The sequence below is a fragment of the Rhizopus microsporus genome, assembly GCF_002708625.1.
Source record: "Rhizopus microsporus ATCC 52813 unplaced genomic scaffold scaffold_1, whole genome shotgun sequence".
Lineage (NCBI taxonomy): Eukaryota > Fungi > Mucoromycota > Mucoromycetes > Mucorales > Rhizopodaceae > Rhizopus > Rhizopus microsporus.
Genome location: NW_019671916.1, coordinates 403,725 through 415,588, shown reverse-complemented (window position 1 = coordinate 415,588; position 11,864 = coordinate 403,725). Strand labels below are relative to the sequence as shown.

The 11,864-nt window shown below is 37.8% G+C and overlaps 8 protein-coding genes across 8 annotated transcripts; 1 reads left to right on the top strand and 7 right to left on the bottom strand.

Moving 5' to 3' along the window:
* Positions 1–510: 510 nt before the first annotated feature.
* Positions 511–1,695, bottom strand: RHIMIDRAFT_252760 (uncharacterized protein). Its single transcript, XM_023610971.1, has 3 exons — positions 1,147–1,695; positions 955–1,098; positions 511–896 (listed from the first exon to the last, which is right to left on the bottom strand). Exons 1-3 carry the CDS (start codon positions 1,543–1,545, stop codon positions 654–656), a joined length of 786 nt encoding a protein of 261 aa, XP_023470743.1. The 5' UTR covers positions 1,546–1,695; the 3' UTR covers positions 511–653.
* A 131-nt stretch (positions 1,696–1,826) lies between these two features.
* Positions 1,827–2,471, bottom strand: RHIMIDRAFT_243161 (uncharacterized protein; the record flags this gene model as incomplete). Its single annotated transcript, XM_023609906.1, has 1 exon — positions 1,827–2,471. One exon carries the CDS (start codon positions 2,469–2,471, stop codon positions 1,827–1,829), a length of 645 nt encoding a protein of 214 aa, XP_023470742.1.
* Positions 2,472–2,483: 12 nt separating this feature from the next.
* On the bottom strand, positions 2,484–2,720 carry RHIMIDRAFT_184917 (Arf GTPase activating protein; the record flags this gene model as incomplete). Its single annotated transcript, XM_023605841.1, has 2 exons — positions 2,484–2,563; positions 2,645–2,720. Coding segments are annotated over 2 exons (156 nt in total), but the record flags the coding sequence as incomplete, so codon positions are not given.
* RHIMIDRAFT_209936 (nicotinate phosphoribosyltransferase) lies at positions 2,645–4,373 on the bottom strand. The gene is made up of 3 exons (XM_023607164.1): positions 4,149–4,373; positions 3,581–4,093; positions 2,645–3,533 (listed from the first exon to the last, which is right to left on the bottom strand). Exons 1-3 carry the CDS (start codon positions 4,324–4,326, stop codon positions 2,983–2,985), a joined length of 1,242 nt encoding a protein of 413 aa, XP_023470740.1. The 5' UTR covers positions 4,327–4,373; the 3' UTR covers positions 2,645–2,982.
* Positions 4,374–4,701: 328 nt separating this feature from the next.
* RHIMIDRAFT_196139 (Thioesterase/thiol ester dehydrase-isomerase) lies at positions 4,702–5,357 on the bottom strand (the record flags this gene model as incomplete). The annotated part of the gene is made up of 3 exons (XM_023606098.1): positions 4,702–4,932; positions 4,984–5,053; positions 5,101–5,357. The coding sequence occupies 3 exons, from the start codon at positions 5,355–5,357 to the stop codon at positions 4,702–4,704; spliced, it is 558 nt and encodes a 185-aa protein (XP_023470739.1).
* Positions 5,358–7,827: 2,470 nt separating this feature from the next.
* RHIMIDRAFT_232471 (uncharacterized protein) lies at positions 7,828–8,292 on the top strand (the record flags this gene model as incomplete). The annotated part of the gene is made up of 1 exon (XM_023607748.1): positions 7,828–8,292. The coding sequence occupies one exon, from the start codon at positions 7,828–7,830 to the stop codon at positions 8,290–8,292; it is 465 nt and encodes a 154-aa protein (XP_023470738.1).
* Positions 8,293–8,315: 23 nt separating this feature from the next.
* Positions 8,316–8,729, bottom strand: RHIMIDRAFT_243156 (uncharacterized protein; the record flags this gene model as incomplete). The annotated part of the gene is made up of 1 exon (XM_023609905.1): positions 8,316–8,729. The coding sequence occupies one exon, from the start codon at positions 8,727–8,729 to the stop codon at positions 8,316–8,318; it is 414 nt and encodes a 137-aa protein (XP_023470737.1).
* Positions 8,730–10,088: 1,359 nt separating this feature from the next.
* On the bottom strand, positions 10,089–11,283 carry RHIMIDRAFT_288019 (uncharacterized protein; the record flags this gene model as incomplete). The annotated part of the gene is made up of 2 exons (XM_023613527.1): positions 10,675–11,283; positions 10,089–10,628 (listed from the first exon to the last, which is right to left on the bottom strand). Exons 1-2 carry the CDS (start codon positions 11,254–11,256, stop codon positions 10,089–10,091), a joined length of 1,122 nt encoding a protein of 373 aa, XP_023470736.1. The 5' UTR covers positions 11,257–11,283.
* Positions 11,284–11,864: the final 581 nt, after the last annotated feature.

Genomic DNA, 11,864 nt, shown 5'->3' with positions numbered 1-11,864 from the left:
CTTCGGTGGCAATTGACTTGTAAAAGTCTTTTTCGTCTTGAACTGTCTTTAATTGATCTAGTTCAGCATTTAATGTCTATATGAAGCAAAAGTTGAATTAAAGTCGCAAGTTGACATATATGTATTTCATACCTTGACAGAGGCATTAGATTGTCTTCTACCCATTGCAAAGTTGAGTTCGCTTTCATTGGAGAGTAAAAGAGCTTCATCCAAGTCTGTCTTTAACGTATCAATGATCTCTTTTAGCTTTTCATTTTCTGACTTTTGTTCTGCCAATTGCTGATGAGCCTTTACTGACACTTCCAGCTCCTGCTCAAGATCGTTCTGCAGTTCAATCAATCGTTTTCTTTCTTTACTTAGGTTCTGAACCTCTTGCTGGAAATTACAGAGTAAACTTTCTGTCTTTTCAAGGTCTGCTTCTTTTTGTTTTAATAGCTCCTGTAACTGTTGAGTCTCGCCTAGATACAAAAAGTAAGTTCAAATCATATATATACATATGGATCTAACTTACGGCATTTTTCATCAAATAGTAGCTTGATAGACATGTACACTTGCTTTTGATCTGTCTCAGAACGCTGTATTTGAGAGATGTGGGATTCGAGCTAAATAATAAAGTTATTAAGTCGTTACATGGCCTCGTTTATCATCTAGTTTTACATAAGAAAGCTTACTGCACTTATTTGTTCAAGACTCTTTTGTTCCTTTCCCTTGTATTCTTGAATCTCTTTTCTTTGCTTGACAACTTCTTGGTGCATGTCTTCTACCCTGTTTTGTAATTGTACGATACGGTCTTCATTATCACGTGCCATCGAAGCTAAACTTTTTTCAGAAGATCTTAGTCGGTTGGTGAGTGCAAGTGATCGTTGATAGTATCTTGCCAAGTCTTGAGTCGAATGCTACATATATGTGTATGCTTTAGTTTTAAGTAAAGATTATTTTATATCTATAGTTTACTTGGCTATCACTCTCATCGTCGGTTGGTATGGCATTAATCTCATTGGTATTATTATTACTGTTGTTATTAGTCGTACTATTATTGTTGTTGTTCACTTCTTCTTCTTCTTCTTCCTCGTCATGTTTAAATTGAATCAGACTCTTCTAAAAGAATATCAATATCAAATCTATATCCATAACACGAGTATTTACTCTGAGTTCTTCATGTTCAAGACGATTATTATTTGCAAACGATGCTCTTCTTTTCTTCCAAGGCATTGATTTATTTGAACTTAAAGGAGGAGATAGTCTCGGTCTACTATCCAATAACATTCTTGAAGAAGTCGGTGCTGAGATGGATACTTGAGGACAAGTACATACAATCTTGAGTAGATTCAAGATATCATCTGGTGTCATTTCTAAATCGGGATTGCTTGAAGTATAGGGCAAAATAGCCTTCTTTTGTTCGTCTGTCAAGAGGAGGATATCGTTACTTTCTTCGAACCGACCAATTAATGTAATTAAATCTCTTGTAAATATGACTCCCTTGCCCGTTTTATCATATTGCTCAACTAACTTTTTAAGCTGTACTTTTAACACTGCAAAGGGCATAGGTCGCTACATATTTGTTGTTAAGGGCATTATGCACCAGCAGACAATAGAGACATACCTTTTTGTTTATAGCTTCCATTGAATGATTTTATATAATAGCGAAAATACAGCTTGTATTTGTATTAGCGCTATATATAGGATATAATAAATATATAAAAAAAGAGAGAGAAAAAGAAGAAGAAAGGACCTCAATTCTATAGCGTGAAAAAAGGAGAAAAAAGTCACCTCTATTGCCTAGTGTAACCATGTTCATACTTTTCACTATTATGGAAAAAGATAATTTATTTTGATGGAATATGGTTTAGCTTGCTTATGAGAGCTTGTCCTCTTGATCGATTCTTGTTATTTAAATACTCGAATATATCATCTTGAAGGACATGATGACCATAACCGATAAGATCAGCCAATGAACATCCAGTTACTTCATCTAGCTTATGAGTATCTGATCCATACTGAAATAAAAGCTCGGCCATAGTAAAGTCATGATGATATAATGCAAGATGTATCGGGTACCTGATCACATAATACTCTTTCTTGGTCTTGGGTGCTGATTGCGGCGGAATAGATATATCAATCACCTTATCAGGATAAGGATTACCTTGCACATCCAAGACAGGCAGACGTAAGAAAACATTGGAAGATGGTACAAGTGACACAGGGTTGGATAGCATGTCCACTGGATAAGGGTCATTTACATCAGCTCCATGTGCAATAGCTTCTAATGCCTTTAACACATTTTTACTTTCAAGTGCTTCTAGCAGTTGCATAGATGGAGCACCTTCACTGGGTTTCATGAACCTCTTTTGAACATACTTTGCATAAATAAATTGGTGTCTTGTCTCCTTATCCGTATTCCACTCTGGTTTGTTCTCTGGCTTCAATGCTTCCCAGATACTGTTGGCATTTTGGTTTCCGATCAGGAGCATCAACTGGCTCACCTGCGGTGTAAACAGGTCGAGGGTAAGCGATCGAACTTTGGAAATATGTGTACCAAGACTACGGTGAACCCCAGAGCATTCTATAATAAAATATCATGGCTCATTTCTTTTATGGTAAATATCATCTAGATATGTTTATGCTACGCCCCTGTTGTATTTACCTATGCAAATCACAACACCCAAATTGATCGAACACCACTCTGGGTTCTCAGCTGAACAATCAGCACATGCTTTATTCAATGGATCCCTTTGTCGTATCTCTTCCAAGAACTCATAGGAAGGTGAGAGTGATACCTCTTCTTGAGAGACACTTTTTTTTGATTTTCTTTTGCCCTTGAAGGGTTGTTTCCAATTTTTGCCTTTGGTAAAGTCCATGTTTATTTCAATTACACACATAATCATTTTTTATATAGTAGACACATTCTTTGTGACTTCAAATTGTTTACTTAAAAACTATACTTTAAATGACCCTTTTTCTCTATAGTCTATACATTCATCTTTATTTAGTTATGCCCAACTCGTGTTCAAATGCTGAAATGGTTGCTTCATCTGCACTGTGTTTCAAAACATCATCACTTAATTTTATCACGCGTTTTCCTATACACTCTTTAATCTTGATCACAATGTTCAAAGGCTTGCTCTTTGTCTTTCCATCACTCGCCTTTTTAAAGTCATTTGTGAGCGATGTTCCGATACCAAAGCTAGGCTTGATACCCAGCTTCTTTGCATGGTCATATAGAGCAATAGCTCTTTCCACATTGAGAGAATCAGAGAATACAATCGTCTTTGTGCTAGGATCAATCCCAATGGACTTGTAGTGATTCACCATGGTCTCTGTAAATTGCATAGGATCACCCGAATCATGACGTACACCGGTATACACACTTGCCAAGTCATATTGGAAATCCTTCAAGAAGATAGGGGTTGTGAACGTATCTGTCAATGCGATGCCAAGTGCTCCCTTGTACACCTTGTGCCATATGTCAAGTGTTTCACGATTAGCGTGCTGAACATTTTCAAGAGCAGAAACGGCCATGAAGAACTCATGAGCTAAAATGAATGAGTAAAACAGAAAATAATAATAATAAGCAACTTACCAACAGTACCAATCGCATTCATTGCGTATTTCATAGCAAAGTATACATTACTTGTACCTGTCAATAGACCCTTGACCTCCTTTCCTTCCTGTAGACAGTTGGTTTTGTAAGTTTCAAAGGTTTCCTTTAATGCGCGTATGACCGTATCCTGCGTTTTGAAGTCACGTCGTCGACGCGTACCAAACTCTGCAAATGCACAACCATGTTCCAACAAGGCGCGTGTCTTTTCGGCTGCATGCTCGTATTGACCGTCATAGTTCCAGTCCTTGTCAACAAAACGGAAATAAGCTTCAGAAATGAGAGCCAGTAAAGGAACTTCATAAAGAATTGTCTCATGCCAATTGCCAACCACTTCTAGTTCAAGGTCATTGGTTGTCTTGTCAAATTTGAGTTTCACTTGTTCCTTTGGTTTGTAGCGAAATTGATATAAAAAGTCGATATAGTCTTGTTGAAAGTAAGGATAGCCTGACAAGTATTCACGTTCTGCATCTGTCAATCGAAGATTCTCCAGGTCTATTTTGAGGAAATGGTAAGCATAAGAGCAAAAATTATTATAAAAGAAGCTTACCATCGATTTGCTTCTGAAGCCAGTCAACAGCTTCAGCGTTCAGTTGAAGTTGCTTCTCTCTGTTTGTAAACTGATACACAACGGGAATATCTCTCTTGTAATAAGTAAAGACAGCGTTCTGCATGGTGAACTTGTAGAGGTCATTGTCAAGAATGGAAGGAAATATTTGATGAGTCATTTCGAACTTGTATAATAAAAGTGACAAAAGGACCCTTTACACTCTTTTTATACTTTTTTTTAATTTGTAAAAAGACGTAATTTGCCTGTCACATCCTGCATAAAATGACATCGCAGCCTATCTGAAATCGAATTCATCATTACTCTCAAAGCAGGGTCCAAAAGAATATGTATAGAAAAAAGAGGGTAGCAGTAAAGGTGAATAAGTTCTTTTCTTCCTTTTGACCAGATAGAATATGCACGTCCTGACGCTAAATCTAGCTTTTGATAGATCAGATAACAATGATGTAAAACAAATCTATTAAAGAAAGAGAGAACTTTATTTGTTTAATAATATAATCTTTGTTGTTGTCTAAAAGTGTGTGCGGCCATACAATCAAAATTTGGTAACAGGTCCATCTGTACGTGGACTAATGTATAAAGCTGTTGCTTCTGTCAAGAGAACATGATCAAGCGATTCAATCGATGCTTTCCCCCATGCTTTACGACCTTCCAATTTTTCAAGCTTGCCCTTGATAATGACCCACTGATTGGCAATGATCGGTTTACGATAATCAACATTCAGATTGGCTGTGAAACCTGTCAGATTGGGTAAATTGGGTATAGTCTATGTTGATACATTAAAATATTATTTTTTATACAAATTCTGTTTTCTTACCACATAAGCAAGCATTTCATCTAGAATGGTAGCAGCAAGACCACCATGAATAATACCATCATGACCACATCTACTGATATGTTACTATAAGCGATAAATAAAGTACACATGTCTTACAGCTTGATGCCAAAATGGGCTACCATGACACATTCCGTCTTATCTTTGTTGTAAAATTTTAAAGGAAGTCTACCGATCATACCTTCTCCTCTCAAGGTAGTCGCTGTCAATGAGTGAGACTTGGCTGAAGAAGACATATGCTCATAAGCTATAACTTCTTCCCATTCTTCAGACGAACGAAGGTTTTGAACATAATCAATCGAGTTTTCTTGTTGGATCAATTCGTCATGCTTGATAATCTCATGTTCCTTTGTCATCTTTTCTCACTTATACACACACTCAATTGTATACACACACAAAGGGGGAAACAAAAAACTTTGGGGGAAGGGGGGTGAATGAAATAGTGTCGGTTTGTAAATTGGCTGAATTTAAATGTCTTTATTCCCATTTGGATCCTCGTCCTTCAAACTCAATTCGACATAGCCCCGCAGAACCGGCAGAGGCGATAAATCCTGCCGTCCTCCTGTTGGGGTTCCACACCGCCTATTTATTTGTATGCGTGAGAATAAACGTCATGAGCATTGATCTATAGTTACCCTTTGAAGAGACACTTCTCCTACAGTGAAAAGCTCATATTGTGGGGTCTTTGCGATCTCTTCCTGTGACTATAATACATTTTAATATGAGTAGAGTAAATATTAGAATATCTTACTTTAAATCCTATGCCATCAGCATATACATAGGTGTTTGTTTCTTCGCTGTAGCAAAGTTTATAAATATAGTAATGATAGAGACTCTATCATACAGGCTGATTAGTCTATAAAAACATTTATCAAAGGATTACCAACTTACCGCCACTCTTCCTTTATATTGATACATATTAGCTGATGCAAGCCAACCAGTGGCAGTGGCCATAAGAAATTGGCCATGATGGTCTGATGTACCCAAGTACCAACATGGACCAGGCAAATTTCCATACTTTGTCAAGCAAGGAGTAAGGCCTGGATAGTATGTCATGCCACGAACTGAGTCTTCACTACCTGCAACCAACAGCATGGGAGCATGACCTACCCAACATGCCGCATAGACAGGGCCTATATTTTTGTAAGGGCACACAGACCGTAATGTACAAAGACTACGTTACCTCTAGACCTCATAAACGTAAAAGGGATACATGGATCACGTATATCAATCATTTGTATTCGTCCATCAAATCCACAAACGATGATGTGGTATGGATCTTCCTGGCCTCTCCAGGTGATGCATTTTGAAGGGGAATCCAGGACAACATATGAGAAAATCAAGTGTTGTCCGTAGCGTGTGGTTGGTTGAGTCAAGGCAGACTCCATGTTCCATATACTAACATCATTACCTGTTCCACCTGAAGCAAGTTTTTTATGTCCACCCCACTGAATGGTCAACGGTTTTGAATTCGTGGCGGCAAACGTGCATCGACTCGATTTGACACGTACTTTTTTTAATTTAATAAATCAGTATGTATCAAATTCTCTGTGTGTTTTTTACGCCTTTCTTTTTTTTTTTTACCTCAACTTACGATATACCGTGTTATGATTCAAATTTAAGCTCTTTCTGAGCGCGTCAGGGTGTGGCACAACCAAGGTTCTGATCGTACCATCTCCACAAGCCATGGCTAATATACCTAGTTTGGGTAATCCATTTCCTGTGTCTTCGAGCACCTGTAATTTGTACATGAGTACAAGCAAAACATAATCATTCTCTCATTACCTCTTCATAGACACCATAAGGACACCACTTGAGGTCGTACACAGCACCAAAATCATGCAGAATGCACACATCCAAAAGTGGCTCTTCTGGTTCTTGCTTCACCGATAACTTGAGCTTCCAAAGCTGAACACAGTTCTTATATGTCCCTGTTGGTTGATATTCATTCAATCCGATGCGTTCCTCAGAAGCGCCCCTGTAGCCAGCAACAGCAAGATACTGAATAAAGGGACTCGTGTCCCTGGATTCTACTTTGGGCACGAAATCTAAGCCCCATGTGTTTCCTCCTGTGTTGAGCACGTAGCCTTTTTTATATTTAAAGTGGTTTGCTACAGAAGAATAATTGGATCAACAGATAATAGAAAAGAGAGAGTCTTACCAAGTTGAATGGAGCCAAATAAATCGATTCGAACTGTCGTCTTTTCTTCAGTGCCTACCTTGACGTTGACAGGCTCTGTCCTTGCTGGTAAATAAGGAACGGCGTCACTAAAGATAAAGTTTAAGATATCTATATACCCAACATACAGGATGTATGAAGGTCATTACCTTTCTTCTAGGACCTCCCATTCATCAAGTTGAGCATAAATGTCTTGATAGACAATTTTGTTTTGAATGGCTGAAATGTCAAAGAGATGATCTACCGTAGGCCCTTCAAGATCAAATTCCATGCCAGGCACAGACGAAGTAAAGACTGTACCGCCTTTTCTCTTTCCCATACTTTAGGCTGTTTTGTTAAAGAAGAGGAAGGAAGAGAAACAAGTACATTTTTGACGCATAATTTTTTTTTCACGGTCACGTAAAGATACATGCATCTTTTAAAAAAAAAAGAAAAAGAAAAGTATTGACCATCATAACAAAGCGCAAAAGACATGATCCCTTTTATGCATTCTTTTGATTTGGTTTAATGTGACTCAACAAGTGTCAGTGTGTGTGTGTGTGTGTCTGTAAAGAGGTTCATTTGAACAAATTCTCTGTGTGACTCTCTAATTTTCTCTCTCTCTTTCCTTTTCTTTTTTTTTTTCTCTTTTCTTTGACGGCACATTCATGCAACCACAGTCACTTTACTCTCACAGTGTAAACCCTGTTCACTTGTTAGAGATCCAAGTCCTATCACAAGTGGTACATCAATTACAGAGCAAGAATGATATCCGGGGATCGATACCTTATTTAGCCAAGATTGTTCAAATCATTGACAATCAAAGACTAGAGAAGACAAACAACAGGGACCTCTACTTCCGTCAGCTGAACGAATATCGTAAGGTACAGTCAAGGGCTCATTTTGACTTGGCAGAAGCTTATTTCAAGATCCATGATTTTATACTGAGTGAAGCATCGTTTTCTATTGCGGTCAAAAACTGGGAAAAACTGATGGAACATGAGGAACAGGTTGAAGTCAAAGAACTTTTAAGCAAGTCTTATGATTATTTAAAAACCTGCTACGAAGCCATGGGAAAAGACCAATTGGCGTATTTTATAGGTGTTAAAAAGAATAAACTAATGCAAGCATAAAAACAATCTGTTTATTATTAAAACTATGTCAAGCGCTCAGCGTTTTCACGATTTTTGCGTTGAAGACGAGACACTCTTGGCTTACGGCCACCGTGAACACTGCGATAGAGTTTTTCACCCCAGTTGAAGCATTCCTCACACGCCACCTTCTTGTGTTCCATGCAGCCAGGTTTACCTTTCTCAACCCTGGTCCACTTGTGAGCCACGGAGAGAGGCTCTCGATCATCACCTTTCCATTTATTAGTGTATTCTTCTTCAGTCATCTTTTCATGTAGCATGTCTTCAACTATCATGTTATTCGCCGGACGATTGTCTGTAGGACATTTATCACAGACCTCCAAACCATGACGCGTGCAAAAGATAAAGCCATTGATGGTAACAGAGTAAGAGTCTACGGTATTATTCAAATCTTCTTGTTCAGGGAATTGTGAGTCCATGTTTGATAATAATAAAAGAAGAGAAAAAAAAGTGGGTAACTGAATATCCCTTTTATAGTTTTATTCAATTTAATCACACCACCACTTTTTCCCTTTTGCATGAATTTTTTTTTTGTTTGGTTTTCCCTTTTACTTCCCATGAGAAATAAGATGCATTCTTTTTGTTTATCCAAAGAAGAGTGAAACCTTTGCTGGGCCAAACTTTACCTTGACTCTTCTTTCATTCAATTCATCTTTCTCAGAGGACGTTCCCCCCAGTTTATTTTATAATTAACTCAGGTGATCTCATTTCATTTAATGAAGTGCTTTGTGTGAGTTTTATTTTCAAAGTAAAAACGACACGTTATTGCCAAATGATGACCATCGTAAAAAAAAAGTTGTTCATCAAAGCATAAGATGGCTCCTCAGGGGTTTTTTTTCTTTATTGAACAGTATAAATCATAGGTACCCACGCACGCTTACACACATATATATACACACACACAAGATGATGTAGCAAATAGGAACCGGGCGCTCCCTTTCTTGTATTGGTGTAAACTTTATTGTCAATGCAACTTCCCATATCCTGCTTTCCACGGCCAATAGCAGTCTTTATTATTCAATAGCCGATTAAAATAATCCAATGAATATGTTTTATTTCCTCCATTCGCATTTTGACCAACAAACTAATGTCTTTGACACAAAAAGTATCCATCCTTGGTCAATTTAACATCCTTTTCCTCGCACATTTGACGACTAAATCCAATTACAAATCCTTGTCAACATTACATAATGAGCCTGATTCTTCCAGACAGGTTATGCATGATTGTTTAGTATAAACTACTTGCTAAATGGCAACGCTTTCAGATCATTCCTTTTTTTTGACTATTCATACTCTCCCTCTCTTTTTGAAAAAGCCTACTGTACAGTCTTTTCAGAAAATAAAATCGCATTTTTTCAATTTTTATAATACAATTTATACGAAAAAGCGACAAGCCAGCGCGACACCTCTTTCTGGAAATGGTGTATACTCAGCCAAGAAAAGAAAAATAACCTCACAAAAGTAGTTTCGTGAAACTCCATTGTGTATTTGAGTGACCCAGATTTAAATATCCATATACTTTTTATGACATTCTAAGCTATTATTACAATATAACCAAATATACTTGGCATTATCGTTCCTTCTTTATTAAAACCAAAGCTCAATGTGAGCGTGGTAAAACGACGACTGTGAGGTCATGCTATGTACACCTTTATCTAAAAGTTTTGCATAAAAGAACTCTCCAAAAAAAGAAAAGGGCGGAAATTCTTTATAAAAAGGATCAAATTACTATTATAAAGTCAATACAAATACATAATAACTACACAAGTCGCGTTTCATTAGGTCTCATGTGGTTTGTTGTTAGGATGAACTTCGTCAGGCTTCTGATACGTCGTTTCGGGTTTTTGGTAATTGGGTGCGGACATGGAGGAGAGGAGTAACAAGGTAGGATCATTCACGGTGAGTCCTCCAGATGAAGTTTCACTTGGTAACATTGTCTTGCCATGCATTAAAGGATCTGCGTTATAAGGTGCAGTGCTGGTTGTCATTTGTGGAGAGAGAGATGCTTCCGTGTTGGTTGTGTAATCGTGTGCAGATTCAATATTAGATGAATGTTGTTGTGAATAATACGAATGTGTTTGTTGCATTTGTTGTTGAGGGCCAGAATAAGGTGGTAAGAACGAAGGTGTGTATTGTCCTTCAGGCCCGGTCATGAAAGGCTGCTGACTCATTTGAATGGCTGTCGAATCAGGACCTGAAAATTCGTCCTTTTGTGGAACAGGCATAGACATGTATTGTTGTTGATTATTATTGTTATTGTTATTGTTATCTTGGCTATCAGCACTTTTCTTGTTCTTCTTCTTTCTTCGTAAAAGGAGCTATATAGATCATGAGTATTAAAAAAAAAAAAAGCAGCACGCTTACAATAAGAGCAGCTATGGCTCCAATCACGACAACAGCTCCGCCAACAGCAATACCAGCTATAGCTCCAGTTGACAATGAAGAACCTGAAGGTTCTGGAAAGAATGTCTCTCGTGGAGTACCGGTGGATTTTGGGGTGCCTGAGGATCGAGTGTTTCCAGAAGCGGAGGACGTAGGACGTATAGAAGCAGTGGCTCCACTGACAATGTATGATGTAGTTGGTTCAATCATGCTTTGACTATATAGAATGAAGGGGCCCAAAGTGGCATATTGAGAAGGATTTTGATAACCAACAAAATAGTAATTGATACCAGGCGTGGCTGATTCTGGTATGTTTAGCATGGCTGTAGGCAGTACGTTTGTAGGCAAATTGTCCCAGGTATACAATCCGGATAGACTACCATCCGGATTTTGAACAGCAAGCTTTATAGTCACAGGCAGAGAGTAATCATAATCTGACCAGCTCACAAAGGCTGTTCCTCCAACTTGTACAGGTATCTTAAACTGAAACCATGAAAGACTGAATGCAGTTACTGAATGAACGATCAAGCATAACTGCACTAAACGCTTCACTACACCCATCATCGCTCCAAGGGAAGAAAGAAAATAAAAAATAAAAAAAAGGAAATAAAGAGTGTGGATAAATCAAGGCTTGAATAGTTTAGAGAAGAAATGGTGTAGGCTCCATTGTGCGACTGATTGCTGATGTGTGACCTTCAACAGCTCTTTTTGTAACTTTAGTTAATTCTTCCATCTCTTTTTCTTTGGATTATTTCCCACTATAATCTTGTAGTCTTGATCATATACGATACATCGCTTCCTTAGATCATCTTAATGGGGCTATAAAAGTGCCACAGTCCATTATGTATCTAGGGAGAGAAAAAAAGGAAGGGGAGATCAACTACTCTCTCTGGTGATTCAGTTAATAGACGTGCGCGGAGTGTTCATTGCGCCACGAACAAGTGTTGCACAAGATAAATTATCAATTTTACTTATGTTCTTTTTCTTTTTTTTGATCTCGAGATCGAATAGGTTATATTTACAAGCTTTTTTTTAAAGCCAAGTATAATCAATAAAAAGAGACAAATCATTAGAGTTTTTGATGATGCCCTTGCTTTGTCAATGATTCATTCATTTCAAACTTTTCTGCCAGACTTTGTACAATCTCTTCTTTATTGCCCGTTGTTGAAGGG